This window comes from Stegodyphus dumicola, chromosome X1, assembly GCF_044657685.1.
Source record: "Stegodyphus dumicola isolate Sdum_Otavi_A_Nest chromosome X1, ASM4465768v1".
Lineage (NCBI taxonomy): Eukaryota > Metazoa > Arthropoda > Arachnida > Araneae > Eresidae > Stegodyphus > Stegodyphus dumicola.
In genome coordinates, this window is record NC_140780.1 from 135542448 (window position 1) to 135569631 (window position 27184).

The 27184-nt window shown below is 31.3% G+C and overlaps 1 protein-coding gene across 2 annotated transcripts in view; it reads right to left on the reverse strand.

Annotated features, from left to right (window-relative positions):
• Positions 1-27184, reverse strand: part of HERC2 (E3 ubiquitin-protein ligase HERC2) — a 599575-nt gene that overhangs the window by 485303 nt on the left and 87088 nt on the right. The window contains exons 6-9 of one of the 2 annotated variants that reach the window (XM_085808058.1): positions 20749-21003; positions 16366-16548; positions 16191-16293; positions 13680-13841 (exon numbers count right to left, since the gene is read on the reverse strand). In XM_085808058.1, the coding sequence (XP_085664184.1) occupies positions 13680-13841; positions 16191-16293; positions 16366-16548; positions 20749-21003 (703 nt within the window). Of the gene's footprint in view, positions 1-13679; positions 13845-16190; positions 16294-16365; positions 16549-20748; positions 21004-27184 lie in introns of both variants that reach the window. The other variant, XM_085808057.1, reaches the window with a different exon arrangement.

A 27184-nucleotide genomic window follows, 5' to 3' on the forward strand; every position in this document is an offset into this window, starting at 1 on the left:
AACTAAAACATAATTTCTCTAAAAGCCGAAGGCAAATTTGGATTGGAATTAGGATCGTTAACTAGAACAGAAAGACTTTTATGAATGTGAAATGCCTCTAGAAAATCCAGTTCTCCAATGGAAGATGTTTTTTGAATAATTTTAGCAGCAGAAAAATTGAAAGTGTGATTTTCGGACCAACAATGTTGAGCAACAGAAGACTTGTGTGTTTCCTTTTTTCTAACATATGCCTCATGTTCTTTAACGCGAAATTTTAAGGCTCTCTTAGTTTGGCCAATGTAAATTAAACCACACTGGCAAGGAATCCTATAAATACCCCAGGAATTCATATCCGGAATGGGGTCCTTGAGTATAGAAGTCCGAATCTTATTGATGGGAGAATAAACAACCCAAAAGTTAAATTTCTGCAAAATATGTGCAACTTTATAGCTAATTGAGGGAAAGAAGGGAATGACAACAGAATTTTTATAATCTCCTAAAATAAGAGTGTGGCTTTTAGTGTGTTGAGATGAGAATTTTTTAACCGCTTGATTAATAATGTTGGGTGAAAAGCCCCTGTCAATAGCTATTGCTTTTAAATAATTTAGTTCTTCATCAAGGGCTAGTTTGGAGGAGCAAACTTGAAGAGCACGGAAAATATAGGAGTAAAATGAAGCTAACTTTTATTTAGTTGGATGACATGATTTAAAGTGTGGTGGAAGGCAAACCGATGAAGGTTTACGGTAAACTGTAGTACTGAAGTTGGATGTGTTGCATGTGACCAGAATGTCGAGAAACGGAAGAGAATTGCAAGTCTCAAGTTCAAAAGTGAACTGAATAGCAGGGTCAATAGAATTCATTGTTGAAAGAACTTTATTAAAATCATCTTTATTACTTTCAAACAGGGTAAAAGTATCGTCTACATAGCGGAACCATGCCGGGAAGTTTAAAGTTTCAAACAATTTTGATTCATAATAATGCATGTAGATAATCAGCCAGGATGGGACTGAGGGGGCTTCCCATGGCTAATCCCTCAGTTTGCTTGTAATATTTATTTTGGAAAACAAAATGTGTTTGGTTTAAACAGAGTTGAGTGAGAGAAATTAGCTCATCAATTTCGATGCAAGAGAAATGAAATTCGCGAAGTCTGTTTTCTAGACATCTTAATGCACCCTCCACTGGGACATTGGTGAATAATGATTTTACATCAAAAGAAACCATGAGTAAATTACTAGGAAAAATGTTTTTAACCTTTTTTACAAACTCTATTGAATTTTTTGTGGTGTAAATGTTATTATCTAATAGAGTGGAAAATCTAGAAACTAAATATTTAGCTAATTGATACGAGGCAGTACCTAAATTTGATGCAATAAGGCGGAAAGGAACACCAATTTTATGAATTTTGGGAAGAGCATATAATCTGGCACAATTCCCAACAGATGGGATAAGCGAATATTTTAAGTTGCTTGAAATGATTTGCGAAGATTTGATCGCAGTTTTTATTTTGGACAAGTCTGAAGGTGAAGGATCTTTAGGGATCGGATTATATGGTCCTTCGTTTAAGAGTTTAGTGACACCATCGATGTACGTGTTCTTATCCATGACGACTATCTGGCCACCTTTGTCGGCCTTTGAAATGATAATATCCGGGTTAGAATGAATTTTGCGCATTGTAGCTCTTTCTCTCACAGTTAGATTTGGTTTCAAAGGTTTATTATTGAATTTCACATTATGAGCGATAAGATGCCTAATCATTTCTTTCTGTGAATCTGAAACTTTACTGAACTTGAAAGCTTTTTCGATAGGAGCCAAAATCTTTGGAATCGAAGGTTTACAGGTTTGTGAGAAGTTAAAATTATATTTTAGAATTCTCTCATTCTTCTGAAAGACTAACATTAGAAAATTAACTATTGGCTTGATGTTTACAATGGGAAGATTTTTTGAACTACTTGAACTGGAAGACTGTAAAAGAAGTTTTTCGAATTTAACTGCAAGGGTGTTTTTATGACGGTTAACTGCATTCTCCGTTCTAGACCAAGACTTTTGTTCAAGGACAGTGAATTTTGGATATGATTTAGCGAGTTCCAGATGAAGCTTATAGAGTTCATGTTCAATTTTGGACAACTGTTGACGTGTATCCCTTATCACGGACCGAAGTAAGGCAAGCTTGCAATTTAACTGAATTCTTGAAATGCGACTCGAAGGTTTTTGATTAGATTTGATTTGAATAAAATTGGGGATCAACTTTTTACATTTACATTTAAGTAAAAAGTCAAGATGATTCAGGAATTTATGCCGTTTCAGGCGTAATTTAGTGAAACGATTAACGGATGAAGGCATGATAAACAATGCAGAAAATCAAACTAAATTAACTGAGCAAAAAATGTTAAATTGCAAGCTCGCCTTACTTCGGTCCGTGATAAGGGATACACGTCAACAATTGTCCAAAGTTAAACATGAACTCTATAAGCTTCATCTGGAACTCGCTAAAGCATATCCAAAATTCACTGCCTTTGAACAAAACTCTTGGTCTAGAACGGAGAATGCAGTTAACCGTCATAAAAACACCCTTGCAGTTAAATTCGAAAAACTTCTTTTACAGTCTTCCAGTTCAAGCAGTTCAAAAAAATCTTCCCATTGTAAACATCAAGCCAATAGTTAATATTTCTAATGTTAGTCTTTCAGAAGAACAGGAGAGAATTCTAAAATATAATTTTAACTTCTCACAAACCTGTAAACCCTCGATTCCAAAGATTTTGACTCCTATCGAAAAAGCTTTCAAGTTCAGTAAAGTTTCAGATTCACAGAAAGAAATGATTAGGCATCTTATCGCTCATAATGTGAAATTCAATAATAAACCTTTGAAACCAAATCTAACTGCGAGAGAAAGAGCTACAATGCGCAAAATTCATTCTAACCCGGATATTATCATTTCAAAGGCCGACAAATGTGGCCAGATAGTCGTCATGGATAAGAATCGATGGTGTCACTAAACTCTTAAACGAAGGACCATATAATCCGATCCCTAAAGATCCTTCACCTTCAGACTTGTCCAAAATAAAAATTGCGATCAAATCTTCGCAAATCATTTCAAGCAACTTAAAACATTCGCTTATCCCATCTGTTGTGAATTGTGCCAGATTATATGCTCTTCCCAAAATTCATAAAAGTGGTGTTCCTTTCCGCCCTACTGTATCAAATTTAGGTACTGCCTCGTATCCATTAGCTAAATATTTAGTTTTTAGATTTTCCACTCTATTAGATAATAACATTTACACCATAAAAAATTCAATAGAGTTTGTAAAAAAGGTTAAAGACATTTCTCCTAGTAATTTACTCATGGTTTCTTTTCATGTAAAATCATTATTCACCAATGTCCCAGTGGAGGGTGCATTAAAATGTCTAGAAACCAGACTTCGTGAATTTCATTTCTCTTGCATCGAAATTGATGAGCTAATTTCTCTCACTCAACTCTGTTTGAAACAACACATTTTGTTTTCCAAAATAAATATTACAAGCAAACTGAGGGATTAGCCATGGGAAGCCCCCTCAGTCCCATCCTGGCTGATATCTACATGCATTATTATGAATCAAAATTGTTTGAAACTTTAAACTTCCCGGCATGGTTCCGCTATGTAGACGATACTTTTACCCTGTTTGAAAGTAATAAAGATGATTTTAATAAAGTTCTTTCAACAATGAATTCTATTGATCCTGCTATTCAGTTCACTTTTGAACTTGAGACTTGCAATTCTCTTCCGTTTCTCGACATTCTGGTCACACGCAACACATCCAACTTCAGTACTACAGTTTACCGTAAACCTTCATCGGTTTGCCTTCCACCACACTTTAAATCATGTCATCCTACTAAACAAAAGTTAGCTTCATTTTATTCCTATGTTTTCCGTGCTCTTCAAGTTTGCTCCTCCAGACTAGCCCTTGATGAAGAACTAAATTATTTAAAAGCAATAGCTATTGACAGGGGCTTTTCACCCAACATTATTAATCAAGCAGTTAAAAAATTCTCATCTCAACACACTAAAAGCCACACTCTTATTTTAGGAGATTATAAAAATTCTGTTGTCATTCCCTTCTTTCCCTCAATTAGCTATAAAGTTGCACATATTTTACAGAAATTTAACTTTCGGGTTGTTTATTCTCCCATCAATAAGATTCGGACTTCTATACTCAAGGACCCCATTCCGGATATGAATTCCTGGGGTATTTATAGGATTCCTTGCCAGTGTGGTTTAATTTACATTGGCCAAACTAAGAGAGACTTAAAATTTCGCATCAAAGAACATGAGGCATATGTTAGAAAAAAGGAAACACATAAGTCTTCTGTTGCTCAACAAAGTTGGTCCGAAAATCACACTTTCAATTTTTCTGCTGCTAAAATTATTCAAAAAACATCTTCCATTGGAGAACTGGATTTTCTAGAGGCATTTCACATTCATAAAAGTCTTTCTGTTCTAGTTAACGATCCTAATTCCAATCCAAATTTGCCTTCGGCTTTTAGAGAAATTATGTTTTAGTTCTGGTTTTGCCAACAGATGGCGCCACTTAGTTATTCTTGTCCAGGCTTTCTTATCTTATCTAATCATTATTTCCTATCTTGTTCATTTGCAGCTGAAGATGGTGGTTCGGTAAAACCATCGAAACTAGTCCTGTCAAAATTTTGTAAATATAACGCTGATTTTTGTTGTTTGACTTTTGTTTGTTTATTCGGCATGTTATTGTGTCTTAATCACCACTGTATATTCAAGCAGCCACTTCTATAGACACCTATCAAAAGTATGCAAAAATCGATTAAAAAAGCACAAATTAACATTTGGCAGCACCGCAGGGGCAGTAGTATAAAATGCATACCAGCTCTCAAAATTTAGGATTTAACTCTTACTTTTTTTTTTTTTTTTTTTTTTTTTTTTTTTTTTGTTTCCAATTTTGTGTTCTTAGGCTTCATAAGCTACAATTCATGCAAATTTTACCACAATTTAAATTCTTTTATATACCAGCCCTGAAAGGTATACCTTTTACTGCCCCTGATCTGGTTTTCCTTATAATTCCTTTTTTATTCTTGCAGCTTCAGAATTTAAAGATACCCTCATTTGTAATTATCTTTTAAATTCCTCCCACAAATTTCTCTTTTGATTTGTAAGCTTTTTGATACAGAAAATTTGCAATATGAAATATGCAAAAAATGCATAATACAAGTCATATTTGAACTAAACACTGCATATTTTAAATTGTCAGTTTTTGCTCTTAAGCATTAAGTTTTGATGCAAATTCTTAATATTTATTTAGACTTAAAATTTCAATTTCTCTTCAATTTAAATTTTAACATTTCCATATAGTTTAAGTTTTTAATAATTTATGTAGCGATGAAAAGGAAATATGACAATAAATAATGTTACTGTTTACTGCAACATTTGCACAATGTTTCTTTGTTAACTAAGCCATGAATTCTTGTAGGTGTAAGAAAATATGTTCATGAAATCTATGAAAAAATTTTAGATGCATTAAAAATTAGATGGAGACGTGATAAACAAATAAAAAAAACTAAAAATATCTAAAAATAACAGATATGGAGGAATTTTATAATATAACTTCAAATTAATTTGGTAAGATAAATTAAAATCCCAGACATGTTTTTTTAAGAAAGGTATGAGCTATAATACGCAGAAATAGAATGAGGTTTTCTTTCACTCTCTCTATATATATACAGTACTTAAGTCTGAGATCTGGAATGATCTAAAATCCGGACCTCCAAAGCCCCCACCAACTTTTTTAATTTAATTTTTTCTTATGCTTTACATATGCACATTTGATTCCCCCCTCTTAGTGCATAATAAAACGTGGAGAGTCCCGATTCTTAATTTTACTTTGGCACTAAATAAAATACCTCGTTATTGAAGAAAAATCATTTTGGCATAAATTTGTATGATCAATAATTTGGCTCCATTGCTACGTACCTGCTTGGCATAAATCTCAAACTGAAACATTCTAATGCAAATACACTGTTGATTTTACACCTACTAATATTTTATATCCCTGATGCCAACCTGGCGAATAATTATTTATTACATTTTGCTTTCATCACCGCATGTTTATCAAGACATGAAAACTTTAGTAACGACTCATGTAGTGATGCCTAAAAAATTTTTTTATGTTAGTAATTGAATAATAAAGAAAGTAGGGTAGCCTTTTATGTTGACATTATGTGTGGCAAATGGCAATGATTACAGATTCAAGTTAAATGAGCTGGGAAATGTTGACAAAGAAAAATTTAACAAAAATTTCTTTCCATAGCCTAAACATTGATTTTGTTAATGATACTTATAGGCCAAAAGACTACATTTAGTGCTATTTGAATTATTTGTTATTCATATTAACCCAGAACCCAGCACCAGGGCATGTATGACTGCACCGGGCGTCAGAATTTAGGGAAGACAAAAAGAGGAGCTTAGTAACAGAATTTAGGTCCCACCAGACTGCATCAAGCGGTAAGATATAAGCCTCAAAAGTATACGTAGGAACTCATTTATTCAGGACTCGGATAAGCCTAAAGGCCCATTAACACTAGCGGAACTTTGAGCCTGAGAAACAAACGTGCAGTGAATGGCTCCATTGAAAGGCGAAAAAGTGTTTTTTTTTTTTTTTTTTCTAAATACAACTCTATACCCATTTAAACAAACAACGTAAGTGATCACATTATTCAAGATTTTAAGTGTTGAATATTTCCTCAGAATGCAAAACAAATGCAAAACAAATGCTGTTGAAAGGCTGTCAAATTAGCCTTCAAGTTAGCATGCGTTTCTTAGGCCCAATGTTCCGCTAGTGTAAACGGACCTTTAAGCATATGCAAGAAATAGACATACATATAATAAATAACTAATACAATTCAGGCTTAATTGTCTCAGTGTGCAATAGAAGCAAAATAAAATTTAGCGGAATAACTTGTCACAATTTCCTGATATATACATAAATATGTATAATTAACGATAGCTAAATTTAATGATGATAGCTGCAAATTTTAAAGGTTTTCGGATATCGCAACGCAAAGGTGAAATTTTCTAAATAACGTATTTTGTAAAGTGAAAAAAGTTTATTTAAGAGAGGTTACTAAAACAAAAAAATTTCGATTGACTAGTTAGTTGGAATTCTAGACAAAGCAATTACAGGACTTCATCAATGTAACTAAACAGGAAATTATATCTGTGTACAGTATTAAAGAGAAAGTATTAGCACAATAAACGAAGCAACTTGCATTGAAACAAATGTTCAATAAGGTAAACGAATAAATATTAAGCTTTTTTTTTTTTTTTTTTTTTTTTTTTTTTGTAAATTTTGATATTTTTAGATCATAAATACTTCATTATTTCATAAATCCCAATTTCATATTTTTTATTTTATAGTTTCTGCATGCTATTTTACTATATTTAATTAAGCCTTTAAATTTTAATGAGATGTTCATTGATCTTTGTAAAAATGTCGCTTTACCTTCTGAGCAGCATGACCGCCTTTATCTGATCATGAGATTTTTTGTCACTTGGTATACACTGCCTTATAATTTAAGATATTTTGCTTTCTTACTTTCTTTAATAATGTAAATGTCATCTTAATGAAAGTAAGTTTATGAAAATAGAGACTAAACTGAGTAATTATACAAATTTAGCTAATAAAATGCTGTTTAAATACCAGTCTTTAATCCAAAAACCCGCATGGCTCAGATGGTTATACAGGCAATTTTAAACAGCCAGTTTCCATCAAATAAATAAACGACTTTTCAATTTGAAATTGCATTCCAAAAGAAAGCTTGCACCTCATCCTTTAACCAACACCTTCTTAAAGAATAAGGCACAAGCATGAGCAGCTGACTGGTCAGTGAGGTCATTAGCAGAAGAGCGACACGAAGCAGCGGTAAGCTTCTCCCACTATCATAGTGATTAATCTAGAATTTGTACATTTTTACTATAGTCTTGCTTTTTAAATTCAGATTGCATTCAGAGCTTGGTTTTAAACAAAAATTTCTGTAAGAATAGCAGTAACTTAGCAGCTTAGCAACTTAGCAGTAAGAATGTTGAAAAGTCTATTCTAAAATTGGATTTTTAAGAAAAGATGTTTTAAGAAATTATTCTAGGCATTAATAAAATTATCACTTCAGCTGAAAAGATAAACTGACTGAAAATTGCACTACAAAAGATTTGTACATACAAAATGAACAAAATCAAATTTTATGAAAAGTGCAAAACATAAAACATATTTTAAATTGCATAAAGATTTTACTTTTACTGTCACACTTTTATAAACAAATCTTTACTTCTATATGAATTAAATTTAAAATTTTATTGAATTTCAACATACTGGTCTATTTAACATGAAATTAAGAGTATAGTTCTTTCAATAAATTTTTTTTTGATGGCAAAATTTTCCACAAAAATTTGCATTTAAGATCGAGTATTTCATTAATATTCATACAAATGTTTGTATATCGCTTACAATTCAATTAATTTCGATGTAATTTAATTCATTATTTGTTTCATTCAGGAAAAAATCTTTAAAAGAACTGGATATATTTGTTAATGAATAAAGACAGAAAATTAAACTTCAATCAAATGATTGAAAACTGTTATTGAATCTGATAGATCTGATGATTATCAGTTACTGTTACAATATAGTCAAACAATTACTTCATATGAATATGAACCATTCTTTTTTAAACTGCAAAACCAGAGATATTTAATTTGTTCAACCACCATTAATCAGTTAACTTTTAATGGAACTGTTTGATCATTTAAACATATGTTTATCAAGGTATTATGAAGACATAATTGAAAAAACATATTTGGGTACGTACATATATTTTGCTAAAAAAACTATTGTTAAAAATTAAATGATATAACTAAAAACGAATCCTTAAAAATGGAACCTTCAAGCTTTCAACAACATTAACGAGCTGCAGAACTTATATGGCACATAATACATACAACAGTTGAAGGGGGCACATTAATATGTACCTCCTCCATGTAATGGCACATAACACTATCTTACGTAAGCTGGTTTACACTGATTTAAATACATTATCGAAATGGAAACTAAGTTAATGCTTTGTTGTTTTGTTCTTGTATAGTTTTAATTTTGTAAATCTCTTATATAATTTACACTCTGCAAAGTTTTTTTTATTATTTCTTGTAATTTTAAATTTGTTAATTTCTTGCTAGATTTTATAAAGTTTTTTTTTTTTTTAGAGCGTGCAGTGATAGTGCTGTACATAGGAAACGATAGACAATCTCTTTAAATTCTAAATAGCTTTTCAGTTCCTATATCTGCATTATAAGTGCATAAAATATTGCAAACATTTTTATAGAATTTACTAATATTCGATACGTGCAACAAATACGTGCCAGAAAGGACATTGCTCAGAGATATGCCTTTTGATGAATCGATTAATTTACATTATCAGAATGGACATGAAATTAGTTTCATTTTTTTTCATACATTTCTTAAACAAAAGCTTCCTCTTTTCATATATTTCATACATAACTGCTTTATTTGTGCGAATTTGTATTCATGTTGTCAACTCCTGATAATTTTTATAACTTACTTTATTTGTTTCAAAATTTATTTTAAAAAATTTGATTAATTTTTTGTAATTACCGACAAAAAATTGTTTTCACTTTATTACATTCACTTACATTTAATTTATTAATATAATTACCACAAAAAATTACTTACATTTGATAATACACCATTATTCATTATTTTTACGAAGCTTAAAGATGTAACAATTTTTAGGCACTAAAAAAGATTTTTTTTTTTCAAAAACATGCATATATTTTATTGCAGCAATACTTTATTCCCTTGCCAAAAAAAAAATAAATAAATAAATAAATAAATCACTACCTTCTAAATTAGAATATCAGGTTTAAAATGACATGGTTAAAACAGAACAAAGGCAAAATAATGAAGGTTTAGTTTCATGTAATAATAAATTGTGCAAATAATATCTTTATGAAATCTAAAATTCTGGTCATGTATTTCATAATGTCAGTTCATCAGAAAACTTTCACCTGTTTAGTCCACAGAATCTAACATAAATTCTTTCAACTATATTCTTTAAAAAAAAAAAAAATTAAAGATCGAGTTTAATTAATCATCTAGTAATGATAATCAGTAAAGAGAGAAAGAAAACAAATTTTTTATTCATCAGTTTTTCATTTCATAATGCAGTAAAAACGAAATCGTCTCGTCTTCCTGGAATAATATAAAAGTTTAAAATTCCACAGTGAATTTTTTTTCCAAGTTATAAATCGTAAATGAAACAAAACAGGAAAAAAAGACAAGAGCTATAATGAAACAAAACAGGAAAAAAGGACAAGTTAAAAATAAAACGATGGGTGAATGAGGAGCAAAGCCAAGAGCAACTGGTCTTTTGCTGTGATGTCAAACTTTCATGCTCAGGCCATGTATGTATCTATAAAGTGTTGCCTTAGCTCAAAAAATATGGGTTAGTGACTTTCCTCAAGACAACAATTTCAGTACGTAAAATAAGAAATATATATACACTTCCCATGTCCTCACATACTGTTTTGAATAAAGAATTATTCAGAGTTTGAGATTTTATGAGGCTAATGACTTTGACATTCTCATCAAGAGCAATCTTATAACTGGGGAGTAATTTTTCTCCAGGAATGGTCCTATGGTATCTGTGTATGTAATCATAGGAAAATAAATGTCTGTTATCCTGGTTGGAATTCCTTACAATTTACATTTACATTTCTGAGATGCTGCATTTTTTACTTCTAATCTTATGGAAGAAAATGTGTGATATGATGTTATAGTTACCAAAAATGTTTACCAACAAACAAAATATTTAAATAAAAGCTCTCAATCATTTTATACTTTATGGCACACATCGAAAAGTGTCTAATATTCTGGCTACTTGCAATATTCTTTTATTTCCAAGTATATACGATTCCTCTGCATTTTTAAAACTGGGGAATTCCCTGTATTTCTAAATCTGCAGGATTTCCCATAGGTAGCAATCAATAAAGAAATCAGCTGGGAAATCATGGATAATGAGATTCCAGGTGATTTCCCAGCATGGCTGCTGTAAAATACTAAACATTTTCCCGACAGTGCAATTGCAGCTTGTGACGTCAGACTGTCGCAACTTGTGACATCAGACTGTCACATATGCATCGACTTCCAAATTAGTAAGATAAAGCAAAGATTAGTTCATATTCTACTTTTTAAATTTTACAGAGACACTAAATTTTATTGCTTTAAGTTACTTTCTTGAATGTTAATAAAAAACCCAAGTTTCACGGGACAAATGAGTGATTTCCATGGAACCCTACAGTTTAACAAATGTTGCTTTAAACAATAGATTGGAATGTCATTCAAGAAAAGAGTATAAGGTTTATTCAGGAAAAGAGTATACTAAAGAAGATAAAATGGAATTAGTCAGCAAGCCTATGAAAGAAACATTCTTCAAAAATTTGTGATGGAAGATTGAAAACTAGAGTCAACTCTTAACCTGAAGGAAAGTTTAACTATAAAGAAAAAGGAAGATAAGCCAAACACAGAAATTTTCCCTTATACTGAAGCTGTAGTGGCTTTGATGTATCTTATATTAGGTATAAGACCAGACTTAGCTTACTTTGTTGGCATTCTTTCACATCAATTTGGAAAGTCCTTTAAATGACAGCTGGAACAAAATGAAATGTTTAACTCAGATATATAATAGGTTTTCTGATAAGGTATTTCTCATGCCTTCTTAGTATGCCTCCGTGGTGTAGTCGTCAGCATACTCAGTGCGAATTTAAGAAGTCCAGGGTTCGAGTCCCAGAGAGGGCATTGCTCATTTTTCATATCTCCTGCTTCAAAATAGCCTAATATCTCTACAGTGGTGCCCGAATTAAAAAGTGGTGAATGATGGTTTTCCACACCCAGGATTTGGCCATTGGGTGCCCTAAAACCCAAGTCACCCTTTAAAAGGGGGAGTATATAAGGTATTTTTCCTGCCTCCTTAGCATGCCTTCGTGGAGTATTGGTCAGCATGCTCGATGCAAATTCGAGAGGTCAGTGGTTTGAGTCCCAGCAAGGGCATTGCTCATTTTTCACATCTCCTGCTTCGAACTATCCTAATGTCTCTACACTCTTACTAAAGGAATTACATATAAAAATACAAATAAACCAGGAATACTGGAATATTATATTACACGGATTTTGGAGGATGTCAAGAAACAGGGAAATCTACAAGTGTAGTAGTGATATTACATAGTGGTAGAGCTATATTATGAATTAGCCGAAGGCAGTCACTTGTTGCAACTTTGCCAATTAAGCAGAGATAACTGTACAAAGTGACTATTTAGCGATGTCACCAAGTTATGTGAAATTCTAGTAATTCAAGTAGATAACATTGCTGCAGTCAGACTCACAAAATCCTGAGTCGCACTGATGTACCAAACATAACGATATCAAGTACTTTATGTGAAAGAACGTTCTAGAAAAGCAGATCATTCTGCAGAAGACACCTACAGAGGACCAAGTTGCTAACATAATAAACCTCTATTTAAAATGAGACTGTTGATTCTTTGTGACAAGATGGGACTCTTGTGACTTTCTCTTGTAGTTTATTATTATTACTGTTACTTTTTTAATGACAGAAAGAAGGGTTAATGCATTTTTCTTAAAAGAAAGAAAGTGAATAATAACATATAATGTTAAATTCTGGCAAGAGTGAAAGTTGTTGTCTTAAGGAGATCGTGTTTCACGATGCTATTGTTCAAGAAGATGTAGTTCTACTTAAGTTAGTAATTCAAATTAAAACTTATTTTTTGCTCTGCTATTTGTATACTAACAGTTTTTCAGATAGCACTATTAAAAGACATCAAATTGTTATTAAGGGGCACATATAAGGACTAGCAATATGGAGAATTGGGGTTAAGGGACACAACTCCAATTTTTTTTTTTTTTTAATTAAGTAATATGCACCACTTCTTGGGTGTTAAAACTGTATCCAAGAAGATACAGACACTTTAAATGTACTATTTTCGTGGCCTGCAATTCCTTCCTTTAAAGTGACATTTAAGTTATGTTATGCATGTATTTTTAAAACTTATTTAAAATGCAACACATAATATATGACAGATTTATTACCAGTTTTCATAATTTTTAAATAACAAAGTAACAAATTTAAATTTTTAATAAGAATTTTTAATTACACTTTAAATGTATTACTTTTGTGGTCTGTAATTCTTTCTTTTAAAGCGAATTTAAGATATATGCATGTATTTTTATACTAGCATCCTATTTACAATATATGACAAATTTATTAACAGTTTGCAAAATTTTTAATATGCCTTTCACAAAATGCCCGGTCTGAGGTATTTTGAGCAAAATCTTGGAAATTATCCCCTTTCAAAGAAAACAACCCTATATTAAGTACATTTGAGGGGTGATATTGTATTTTATTAGCAGAACAGTACAATGTGGTTACAGTATAATCACCAACCAGAAATTTTCAAATTTAGCTGGCAAGACAATGAATTGCTTAAATTCTGCAGTATGAACTATATTATCATGTCACACAAATAATGACAAAATTATCTCAAATAAAAAAATCATGTTTTCATTCATACATAAATTTATCTACTGTGTACAAAAACCATTACTAAACTGTATAAAGTACTTACATCCCTCTCTAAAATTGGAGCAAAAACAGAAGATGAATACTGATCTAAATTGCATAACACGTACACAGCAGCCTGCTGCATATCAACTAACAAACTGTCATCTTCAGGAATAGACATATAGTGTAGAAATACTTCAGTTGGACTGACAGTTGCTTGTACCTCCTGCTGACGAAAAAATAAGGTTCAGGAGAAAAGAACTACACTACGAAAAAAATCAGCAAATTTAAGGTACACATACTTCAGAAAAAAAAAATATATATATATATATATATATATATGCGTGTGTGTGTGTGTTGTAATAAATTTTGTATATATGTAAGTGATTTTAGTAATATCATATATAAATCGCAGTATCTCTTAATATAATATGAAATGCCTCGAGAAAGCTAAGCTGCACCAGAAAAGTAAGATTTCAGCAGCATGTCCATTTCATGCTGATGTAAATGGCAAGATAGCGCCAAGCTGGTGATGGTTTTGGTGACTAATTTTGGTCAAAAATCTGAGAGAAATTCCAAAAACTCGGCAAATTTGGGATCCATTTGACGACATTTCAGTTCAGCCCTAGTGTAACTGCCTTGCAGAAATTTTGAAAAAATAGAAGGCTCTACAAATTTCTTGGCAGCCAGAGGAAAATTACACTGACTGGAAACAGCATCAGTTCCCAGTTTATAGATCAGAGTTGACTTCAGAGTATTGTGAGATCTCCATGCAAGCTTCACTCTTTAAATGTGCTCTGCACTGCTTTGTGTGTAATGTTCTTAGTAATTTGAGGTGGTAACTAGTGATTGTACTCTGTCATACTGAGAAGAGCTGTGTGAGCACTTTTCTGGAACATTTATTTTGGAAAAATAAATTATATCAAGCTATCATTGATTCTATGTGCATTCAATTTATTATGAGCCCATACACAGGCAACAATTTTTTGGTGCCAGAAGTGGGATTGAATGCTGGTGGCAAGACAACAGTGTAGCAACTAAGACAGCTGGTGAGAGTTCCCAGCATTCCAAGATGAGAGGAAAGGAGCTATCAAGTGTGTTAAAGAATAGATGAAATGGACCAAGAAAAGACTGAAACAGGTCAGAAAGAAATAGAAATTACTGAATAGGAGAAAACAAATTCGAGGCTATGGAAGGCAGAAAAGACATGGTTGAAGAGTTTGAGAAATTCAAGAAAGAGTTTTTACTGTCGAACAGCAAACTGATGACAGAGTTCAAGCTGCTATTACTATTGAATGCTGAAAGGCTATATGATCTCTCTTTCTTACTCTGCCCCATCAGCAACAAGGGAAATCCTGACCCTCCAGTGTTTCATTGATTGCCCTCAGGATACTGAGATACAGAAAGGCCTGCAAATAGCAGACGTCAAGAATCTAAAAAAGCACTTTAGTGCATGCCATGAAATATCAGGCAACATAGCAAGCGACTCATAGAGACTACGATCCGATCACAGCCGCTCATGTCCAGGAGCCAATGTATCAACTGACTGCTAATGTAAATGATTTAACCTGGAAAGTCAACACCTTGAGGAGGAATAGGACTGAAAACAAACTTGCCCCAAAATGCTGGAACTGCAGTGGTGAAGGCCACATACAAAGTAACTGCAGATCACCCTAAGGCATAGAAGCTGAGACTACATCACAGCAAGGAGGCAGGAAACAAACTAGTGGCCATCTTGCAGAGCAGAAGTTGAAAATTATTGAGAAGCCCCATATTAAAGCACTTCAGATTTCTGCAATCAGTGGCAGCAGTAAATGAGTGGCATCAGTAATTAACTAAATTATTAGGAAACATGTCTATCTAGTATTCTCACAAATATTACAACATTCAGATTATATTATAGGAAGTATGTATGTTATACAATATGACAGAGATTAAGGTTCTAACTCATATGCAGCTCTTATCCCTTCCGATTGCTTGCTATGGGGGCTTTTCTTCATGTGGACAACTTCCTACAAGATTATTTTTCCTGTCAACATTCACGACTATGGGGTTTCTTCTGTTGCTTTTTTCTGGTCACTATCAGTTGCATTTTACTTTCATAAAATTTCTGCTAAATTAAAATAGCTATTTTTCTTTCATTTTGCACCTATATGAATTTGTTGTTATTTTTATACAGCTGAAGTTTGAACTGAGAAGGATAAACTAAACAAAATGTAATGGAACTGTCAAACTTGGCAATTGATAAGGCAGTTGCCAAAATTGAACAACTTTCATTAAAGATTTGCAACATGAAAAATTATGCCAACTAATATTATGTTATTAATAATTTCAGGTTTACAAATATGCAAACTATATGGAAATATTACACTACTCAAGTTTATTTTAAAATTAATTTGCTTTTAATAGGTCAGTTATAATTTCTGCAAGATATTAAATATAGAATACTATATTGGTAGATACATTACTTGAAAAACATACACAGTCAGTGAATTTTTCTACTCGGAAAATGCATGTAAACTGAAATCTATATTGCAACCAATTATCAACAGAATAGGAATTAGCATATACTTACTTCAGATATATTCACTTCCATTGCATTATGTTTGTAGTTCAGTATTGCTTGAAATTTTTTCAGAATGGGAACAAGAGGTGCACAAGTTCCAAATTCTGCAACCCTTTAAAAGTAAAATTTTTTATACATTTATACACTGCCATTACATAATAGTTTGACACAAAACAAGACATACCTGTTATCTACAACACAAGATTGGCTTTTCCATAACTTAATAAGAAGCAAAACAACATCTAGAATACTGCGCAATGTGGCTTGCTGTACTGCTAATTCTAGAAGAATTGCCAGTGACAACTGTTTATCATTGACAGGAATTTCAACATGTTCTTTGGCATTTTCAATGCCAGCAGCAAAATCTCTAAAAGTACAAAGCAATAAAAATCACTAGTAAATAAATGTAGCTAATTCTAGGATAACTTTTATGAAAAACAAACATATTGTATCTCAAATAAAACATACCAGAAGGACTGCAAAAGAAGAAAATCTACAAAAATTATCAGTCAAGTAAAACTTTAATTACACATGTAAAAGAAATCTATTCCACATGTAAAAGAAACACGTCTGAAAGAAATATTTTACTTTAAAACTGAAAGCTATTATAGCATACTCTAAAATCTTAAAATTTCTCTGTATTCAATATGCTTTGAGAAAGATCATTGAACTATTTACTTTTATTCTGTGGATAATAAAAATTTTAAATATATCTCTGCATGTACACAAAGTGATTCGAAATGCTGAATAAGGAATTAATTTCCTTAAATATTTATAATAGACATAAGTAATTTCATTTAAAAAGATTCACAATGTTGTAGAGACATTAGGTATTTTTGTTTGGAGGCCGGAGAGATGTAAAATTAGCAATCGCCTTCGGCAGGAATTGAACCATGGACCTCTGGAATACCGGCCCAGCGTGCAGAACCACTACACCACGAATGATAGTATTTATTTATAAAGTATAACTTTAAGTTTTAATATTTTGGAAACATTGATATAAAAATTGTAAAATGAATGAGTTAAAAAAAATATCTGGAATTGAGAGAGTTTCTTGTTATGGTTTGGTAGAATGTGGTATGATTTCATATGACTGATTGTTTTTTTTTTTTTTTTTTGATAAAGTTTTCTTTTTGTATATTGCCATAATGTGTTTTTGTTAGAAGTGGATGATTGTTTTTAGAATGTTATTTATATGCCAAAACCAACATTTGGTAGCACAGCGTGATTGCCCCTTCTGTTAATAAACTTTCAGATAGAACATTGATGTTGTTTAGACTTAACAAAATCACCAATTTCTCTAACAGATAAATTAGACTTGTATTATAATTAGTGAATATAAATTAGAAAATATGGCATATAATATGATAAATTTGAGTCATATAGAAAAATTAAGTGATGATAATTATCTTATTTGGACCAATAGAATTGAAAGTGAATTAAGAAGTTTAAAAATATGGAGAAGTGTGATAGAAACTGATGAACCACCAAACCCATATAAAAAGAATGATGTTAATTTTGCAAATGAAATAAAAACTTGGGAAATATGGGATAATAATAATGCGATAGCAAGAAATATAATGAATCAAACTATGACAGCTCCACAAGCGTTAAAATATGCGAATGAAAAGAACGCAAAGAAGTTATGGGAGAAAATTAAAAATGAAATGGCGGCAAGAACACAAGATATTCAAATCAAATGTAGAATAGAATTAGCTGAACTGAAAATCAGTCAAAATGAATCAGTAGATGATTATATGAATAGAGCTGTAATTCTGAAAGTAAAGTATTCAAGCTGGAGATGAAATATGAGATAAAGAATTAATTTACTTCATACTAGTAGGACTTAGAAAGGAATTTGAATTTGATGTTAAAATTATTAAAAGCAATAAAGAGAGGTAGCTTCAATTAGACAAGCTTTAAAAGAAACAGAAGGAAAAAATAAACAAAGAGGAAAAGAAATAGAAATAAGTTCTAAGGCAAAAGAAAACTGGATAAAATCGAAATATGAAAGAAGATGCTTTAATTGTGGAAAATTAGGACATTTAATAAAAGAATGTCGAAATAATAATAATGGTATAAAGTGCTTTTGCTGTGGAAAAGAGGCCACAAATCAACTGAATGTAAAATGAAAACTAAACAAGAACATCAAAAGCAGAGAAATTTAACAAATAAAACTTATAGAATGTCAAGCAAGGAAAGAGAATATGAATCAGCTACATGCTTATATGAAGTATCTAAGAAAATAGAAAGCTCATATCTTAATCAAGATAGAAATGATGGGAAGAATAAAATAAATGAACAAGAGAATAGAAAAATTAAATGGATTATTGATTCAGGAGCCACATCTCACATGGCAACTACTAAAGAAATATTTACTAATTTTAAAGATGAAGAATGACATATAATGACAGCTGAAAAAGGAGCCATGATCAAATCAGTTGGTATTAGTAACATTAAAATGAAACTTGATAGAAATAAGAACATCTTGAGAGTAGAAAATGTTCTGCAAGTACCGAATTTAAGTGAAAATCTGCTGTCAGTATCCAAAATTGTAGATCATGATTTAAAAGTAATTTTTACGAAAAATAAAGGAGAAGTTATCAATAAACAGGGAAACATTCTATATATAGCTAACAGAAATGGAAATAAATTTGAAGTTGAAGAAAATATTGTTGAAGAAGCTAAAATTAGTTATGTTAATGATGTACTATGGCATCAGAGACTAGGTCATATAAATTATCAAAGGCTGATAGAAATTAAAAAACACTCATCGGTCATTGGATTAGAAAATGTAAAAATTTCTCAAAACAATTGTGAACCTTGTACATTAGGAAAAATAACAAGAACATCTTATAAAAGTGTGAAATTTAAGCAGTCTGAAGATATTTTAGAATTATGGCACATAAATTTAGTTGGACCAATTGAGAAATCAATAGATGGAAGCTGTTATTTTTTAACAGTGGTAGATGATTACAGTAATTTCATATTTGTGATAACAATTGAGAAGAAGAGTGAAACTTCAGAAGCTCTAATCAAACTTATCATTCAATAAGAAAGACAAACAGGAAAGAAACTAAAAAGAATTCGTAGTGATAACGGTGAGTTTTCAGCTAAAAGTATAAAAGAGTTTTTTGAAAAAATGGGAATTAAACACGAACTTACAACCCTTATACTCCGGAAAGTAATAGAAAAGCTGAGCGTTTTAATCGTACTATAATTGAATCTGCTAGAACTATGCAGAATTACCGATAAAATTTTGGTCTGAAAGCGTTAAAATAGCTGTACAAGTGAATAACAGGAGTCACAAAAATGATAAAAGGTTTACACCATATGAACTATATAAAGGACGCAAGCCTAACATTAGTTATCTTTTAATTTGCATGTGAAGCATATGTTCATATAAGACGAGAAAAAGTAGAAAGATGGATCTAAAAGCTCAAAAAGGAATTATGATAGGCTATAAGCATGAAGAAAAAAGCATACAAAATTTATATCCCTGAACTAAATAAAATTCAAGAAGTGAGAGATGTAAAATTTGATTAACAGGAACTTGAATCACCTTTACTAAAAGAAAATTATTTAAAATTCGATAAAAATCAAACATTAGAAGAACTTATTATTTTTTATAAGGAACAAACTAATGGAAATGTAAACAATTCAGAAATACTGACAGATACTATAGAGAAGATAATACAACATATGAAGAAGCTGAAAAAATTTTGCCATCCAACAGTGATGATGAACACGACGATAACAATTCATTGGAAAAGTCAACCGAGTATCCACGAATAAATGAAGAACCTGGAAATGATAGTCATGGAAATTCTGTACAGAAAAGACCAGTGTGAACTACGAAGCCCACAGAAAAATTAAAAGATTATGTAGTATACAATACAAATGAAGGATTACCTAAGACATATGATGAAGCTGCAGAATCTGCTGAAAGTGAATTCTGGCTACATGCAATGACAGAAGAACTGAGTTCAAGGGAAGCTAATGAAGTCTGGGAATTAGTTGAAAGACCCACCGATAAGAAAGTTATTAAAAACCACTGGATAAAAACCAACAACGAAGGCATACTAGGAAAGTGGGAAAAATAAGGTATAAAGTTTTATGAAAAGAGATTCGGTACCATGGACGAGAAAGATTCTGTAAAGTAACGTGTATATTTTTATTATCATCAGAATAAAAGCTCAAATTAGTAAACATTTAGTGCATTTTCAAAAACAGCTGGTTGGAAATGCACCTTTTTCTTTTGCAAAGATTAGCTAAAGAAACAAATAGCATTTAATTTAATTCAAATATTTAATATTTCTACAGAAAAGACATTAATCATGAGAATACAATTAGCTGTAATGCTCTAAATGTAAAAGAGAATCAATTTTGTAATGCAAGTATTTAATTTAGTAAAAAATGTAATACTGTACCAATTAAACAAAAGAATTATGAAGATTACAGAAATTTCAAAGTTAAAAAGCACAATCACGCAACCATTTACTATACATTTAATAAAAAATTCTTTCCAGTTATTTAATAATATAATCCAAAAAAAATTATTTCTTACTCTAAAACAACAGCACGTAAAAATACTGTAGCCCGCTCTATTGTTGTTCGCCACACAGGAGATAAAGAACATATATCAAACAAAGAAGCATATGGAAGTGCACGAAGAGTCATGAGTGATTCTTGTAAAAGTTCACTACAAAGATCCGCATCTTCACCGGATCTCCACGCTCTTCTCAGAGAAGCAAATGCAAAACTCATTCCAATAGTACATCCAACCATCGCAAGTGCAGCTAAAGGTTTTTCACATGGCATACTGAAACAAAATAACAACATATACTTGAACTACATAATGTAAATACAACAGCTAGACAAGAAATTTAAAAAAGATAAATGGGAATACAAATATAGCACAAACTTAGATATGTAACAGACGGAAGGATCTACTACCACATTCCCCATAACTTCATTTTAGACTTTTTTCCTGCACGTATAGGAATGAAGAATATGATAATGAAAAAGAAGTAAATGTGCTCAAAATCAGTTTTCTTCTCAATTAGCTCAGATTCCTTTTGCATAGAAAGATCATTATCTGCAACAATACTGAGGCATCGTGCAAACTGCTTCTTTTCTAAGCATCTACCAGCAGTGGCGTAGCTAGGGTGGGGCAAGTGGGACATCTGTCCCCGGGCGCAGCACCCAAGGGGTGCCAAATTGATGCTACGAAATTTTTTAATGAAATATTTTTCATTTTTGGCACACAGAAAGGGGCACAAATTCTTCCATTGTCCCTGGGCGCTGGAAACTCTAGCTACGTCCCTGTCTATCAGCAAGCAAAAAAGATTTTTCTATTTAACTCTTGAGTAGTTTTGGGGAAAGAGCATTTATGAAGTTTCTTATTTAGCCCTATAAGCAGTAAATGATGCTTGGAGACAATGCTAGTTTGGAATGGAATGTTGCACATACTGGTTTTCTTTTGTTGCCAGAAGCAGGAAAGAAGTATACCTTTCCTGCTTGTGGCAACAAAAGAAGTTCGCATACCACAAGTTTGCATCAGAAATTAGCTTTGCATTAGCTTTAAACTCTTCTGATGTACACTGCGCAAAAAAAAGGGGGGATATTAGGATAAATATCAGCAACAGATTAAAGTGTACACAGTTCATGATGAAAATGCTGTCCAGAAAAGCTGTGAAGCCCTTTGAGCCAGTGGGAACAAAAATAGTATAACATAATAATTATCATGTACAAATTTGGTAAATGCAAGATTCAGCCTGCAATATTAACAGAAAATGTGATTACAATCATAGAATAACATAATTAAATAGTACAATTAAAAACTAACAGTAATATACAATACAAAAACATGCCATACAGAAGGTAGCCAAGGTGCAATTCACCTTAATCCAGAGTGTCACTAAGAATGGCCATAGGTCTTTTGATGTTTCATTGATCATTTACGTCATAATCATAGATTTTAATTGTAGGGTTATTAATGGACTCCAGGTCTTTACAGAATTTCTTAGCAAGGCGATAGTAAAAGGTCCTAATATGGTCAATTTTCAGTTCAGTATGCAGTCTATGATTTCGAACATACCATGGGGCATTGGTAATTTCACTATAAACGGTGAATCAACTTTTAAATTGTTGCGACCAAATATTATCACCCTATATTATATTTAAAGAAATTAAATAATGAAGAATCTGCATGAATATATGTATATTTCTCGCATTGTGAAAAAACGACAGTACCTATAGCCATCAAATTTTGAATAACGTGATCCTCCACCCGGGCATACGAACCTAGAAACCTGGATCTTTAATTTCAAATTTAATTTATTATCTCTTTCATATTTTGTAAAACTTTAAGGGATTTCTGATTAGAAAATTCAACAAAGCGAGAGTGGCAACACTGTAAGGAATAAAACATTTTTATCTCCAGCGTCTGACTCTATAATGGAAATTCTAAAGATATACTGTTTAGTGTTTTTAAATATTTTATGATATTGCTGTGGAATTTATGCCCTTTATGTGCAAAGAACATAATATTTAATAAATAAAGATAACACACAAAACGTCAAAAAATGTCCCTTTGGGTGTATTATAAAATCTGAAAGCTTTCAGACTTTCTTTCAATGTGTTTAATTTTATCATTCCTTCTCAAAGCCCAAATTAGTGTTAGTATAAAAGGGCTTTTAGTTTCGAAACGCCATTTTGCATCGAATCACTTTAAATGCCCAAATCATTTTTCCAAACTTGTCACCAAATATTATCGTCCTGTATTTATTTAAAGAACCTAAATAATTATAATCTACATGAGCGTATGTATGTTTTTCGTATTGTGGAAACGTTATCTAGAGTCATCAGATTTTGGATCACATACTCCTCCACCCGAACAAGGGCACTTGGAAGCCCGAATTTGGAATCTGGAATTTGTTTTTATTGTCTATTTTATTTCTGTAAAACTCTAACGGATTTTTGATTAAAAAACTCAACAGTTTCAAAGCGAGCAGTGGCAACACTGTAAGGAACAAAACATTTTTGCCTCCAGTGTGCGAGCCTGTGTATCGGAAATTCTAATGATATTCTGTTTCTAAATATTTTTAGCCCAAAGTGGCGTTACCCAAATGCTCTGGAAACGTGTATATGTCTGTAAATGAAACAAATTGCCCGTTTGGACCTAATATAAAATCTGTTTTCATTTTTTAAAATTTTTTTGGGTACTGAACCCAGTTTTACATAACTTTTCAACCAAATATTTTGCGCTAGCATTATTATTATTTTATATATATATATATATAAAACGTTTTAGAAAAGTATTTAAAATAAATGGATCTTATATCAAGTTAAAGAAAGTGCGTAACTGTCATAAGAAAAACTGAAGCAGGGAGGATAAAATGTTTCACAGGTTGTATTTTTAAACTAATCTAATTAGCTTATTATAAGATAAAGACTGTTATTTTTTTTTATTTTTTTTTTTTATTTTTTTTTTTTTTTTTTGCGATGATAGTAATAGAAAAATAATGGGAATAAAGATGCCTTCAGATTTCTTTATGAAGAGTAATTATTTATATTAAAATAAATTTCTTAATTCTGAATTTTAATAAAACAGAATCATATTCGCATGAGGTTTGCATATTTCATAAAAAGCATGTGCATATTTGTATCCTATAAAATAATTTGTTAAAATTCTACAGGGTATTTGAATAGGCTCCAGACACTCTACTTCATAAAATAACAAGCAAATATTTATATTACATACAATAATGCCTTTAATACATCAATTCACCAAATGCACATGATATTATAACTTTGCTTATAATATATATATATATATTCTCTATTCGAGCTTTTATAAAAGGAGAGTTATATAAACCATTTAATCGGAATGAAACTTTTTTACTGCTGTCAGCTGATATTATGATGATGCATTATAATGTTGTGCAGCCGTTATTTACTTTCTTATATAACTGAATGAATTTTAAAATATTTATTCATCTTCTTGAATTCATTTCATAGCTCTAAAATTATTTTCCATTATATTTTGGTGAAATTAATAGTTTGTTTTGAGAACGAAAAATTATATCTCAAATGATTTTATCATTTCTATTTTAGAATAATGCCTATTTATCCGGGAACATCTTTAAAAGAGTACAAGCGGTTATGATTTTAATGTAAGAAATTAACTGAACAAAATTAAGCTTTCAGTTACGCACTATTTCGTCTATGAATGCATGAGAGACATGTGTGAAATTTAAGTGTCTGCAAAGTGATTGTGCGAAAAAAGTGACACTGAATGTGTTGTTCCTTATCCTAAAGAAAATTTAGAGAAATAAGACGGTTCGTAGCACTGATAAGAGATGCTGAAACGATCGAAAACTGTGTATAAAAATTTTAAAATGCAACTTCTGTGTAGTTAGTGCTTGAAAATAATATTTGAAATCTCTCCTGCAAAATTTTGATTAAAAATATATATCAGTTAATTTGCATCAGACGAGTATGGATTTCTTATTCTAATAGCACACTGAAAAACATATTTTTCATTGACATATTTACTTAACAAAAAAGAACGAAAAGAAATTTGCTTCATACATTTGTAATAAAATGAGTCAAAAACTGTCGTTGTGTGGAAGCCTATTTTGTTATTATTTATTTATCTATTTATTATAAATTGAAACTATCTTTTTGTTACTCTATAATACCAAGAATACATTTTTAGAACTGGGAAAGAAAATTACAATTAGAATTGAAAGAAAATATGAATTTCACAAATTTTTCGCATTTTACAAAATATTTAAGAATTAATAAAGCAATACTGAAATAAAATATGAAAAGATACTAAAACACAAAGTAAATGGTAAAAAATAGCCCAGATTTAAAAAAATTGCTTTTTTATGATATTTATTTCATTAATTCTTTTTTATTTGTCCTCAAATTGATTTCTTTCTCAATGCATTTTTGCTCCGAAAGTGAATACCAAATTGTATGATTGGTATCATTGACTGTGACAAGAATAATATTACCACATTTGTATTAATTATGGAAATATGAGCCAGTTCCGCTTAAAAAGTACTCAGTTGAAGCTTTACTGCTCTTAGGCACAGAGCCAAGAGTATTAATTACGAGATTAACATCACTGGAAATGTAAATCACAATAGTAAGCATTGATTGTTACTCATGCCTATTAAAACATATCATATTATGATAATTATCTCAAAAGATGATACACCCACCAATGGCCAAGCAGTAAAATTGCTGAACACGGGTAGTTCGGTACTAATCCCTGCAAACTGGCTGGCTGCATGGACGTTTTCATGATTTTTCCATTGTGTAACACGTATAGAAGCTATTTTCTCTTAGACAGTTCTCTATAAAGGCATCCCTCCTTTGGCAGATAGCCTTCTAGAGCTTTTTCAAGTAAACCAAACCAAATAAAAATATTTCAAATGAAGCATAGATGTTAAATTTTAAATAGTTCTATTTTGTTCTTAGGCTGTGAAATTATTTGAGTGGACATGAAGGAAGGATGCCATAAAAACAGCACATAAAATGTTAATAAGATGTGAAAACTGATTTCAAGAAATACATGCATACATTGGCCTTTTTAGTAAAACCCCAATCATAAGTATTAACTCATGAATTTAAAAATAAATGGTAATAAGTACCTAATTTAACACAGCTCATTAGTCCTTAATTATAAATAACGTCCACTGAACACTAGTAGTTTGATCTGGAATTGAGTTTTCCCACTGTGTAACGTGAATACGAACCAGTTTTCTTTAAAAAGCCTTCCAAGAAGGTATCCCTTCCCACACAGAGACAACCCTCCTTTGTTTTAATTAACCGTAGTCTTAAATAACAAATTGTTTTCCCAACCAAAGTCCTCCATGAAAGTTAAAGTTGTCTATCTTTATCGAAGCATCTAATTGCGTCATTTCAAATCTTGATATAAACAAATAATTGGAAATTCTTATTTCCTTTTTTGAAATTTTTTGCATCACCCAGATCACCTTATATTTTTCCACCTTCGTATAATGTTTGTGACGAATTTATAAAAAGCTATATACATTTCTTTTTCTACTAACAACTATTTTTCATAAATATTTACTCTTACCTCCTGAGAAGTTTATGTCCCAGCCGTTTCGCAATTTGGAAATAAACTCAACATCATAACAGTAAAATATTCATAATCAAATATCGTTCGGACCTTTTTATTCGATGACACTTTCAGTAAAACAAAAGTATTTTGCTTAGGCTAAAAAATGCATCATACGATTTCATGTATTTTCAGCACTTTATTTTATCAACGCCAAAAAGCGATTTAATCACATACGATATTATTTGCAAATGATTTTCATATCATGCCAAGGAAATTTCTCAGTAGTTCGTTTTAGACGAGAAATCAGAAATGTAAAACGAATTTTTCTTTTAAGGAAATGCACCTTGTCCTCATATTTCTATAATAAAATATCCATACTTCACATTCACACAACTAAATGAATTTCGATACAAACATATAAATGACACATTAGTTTGAAATGGAATTACAAGATTTGAACTCTTTAAAAAATCTCATTTTTATTTCAGAACAATTATTCAAAATATATATTGAAGTAACCCTTTTTGTGAATGGTTACAATAATTTAAAAAATATAATATTTTTAATCAATGCGCACAGCTACAGAAATTATATCAAATTTCTCTGTTTCTACAGTCATTGTAAGATACCCGTTTAAGTATTTATTCAATGTTAAAAGAAATTATTTGTAAATTAGGTGATGCTGAATTCTTTAAAAGTTATTCGTGGGTTCCGTGCAAATTACATTTACTTTTGCAGAAGAAGTTTTGTTTCGCAAATTTTGCACATACAGAAAGATTTGCGTTGAAGGCTTTCGAGTATTTTCGTTTCGGCACGAAAATCACCCTCAGGTCGGCAGATGGTACGGCTGGATTTGATGTTTTCATTTATGACCCTCCCATTGTAACATCTTTCTCTAACA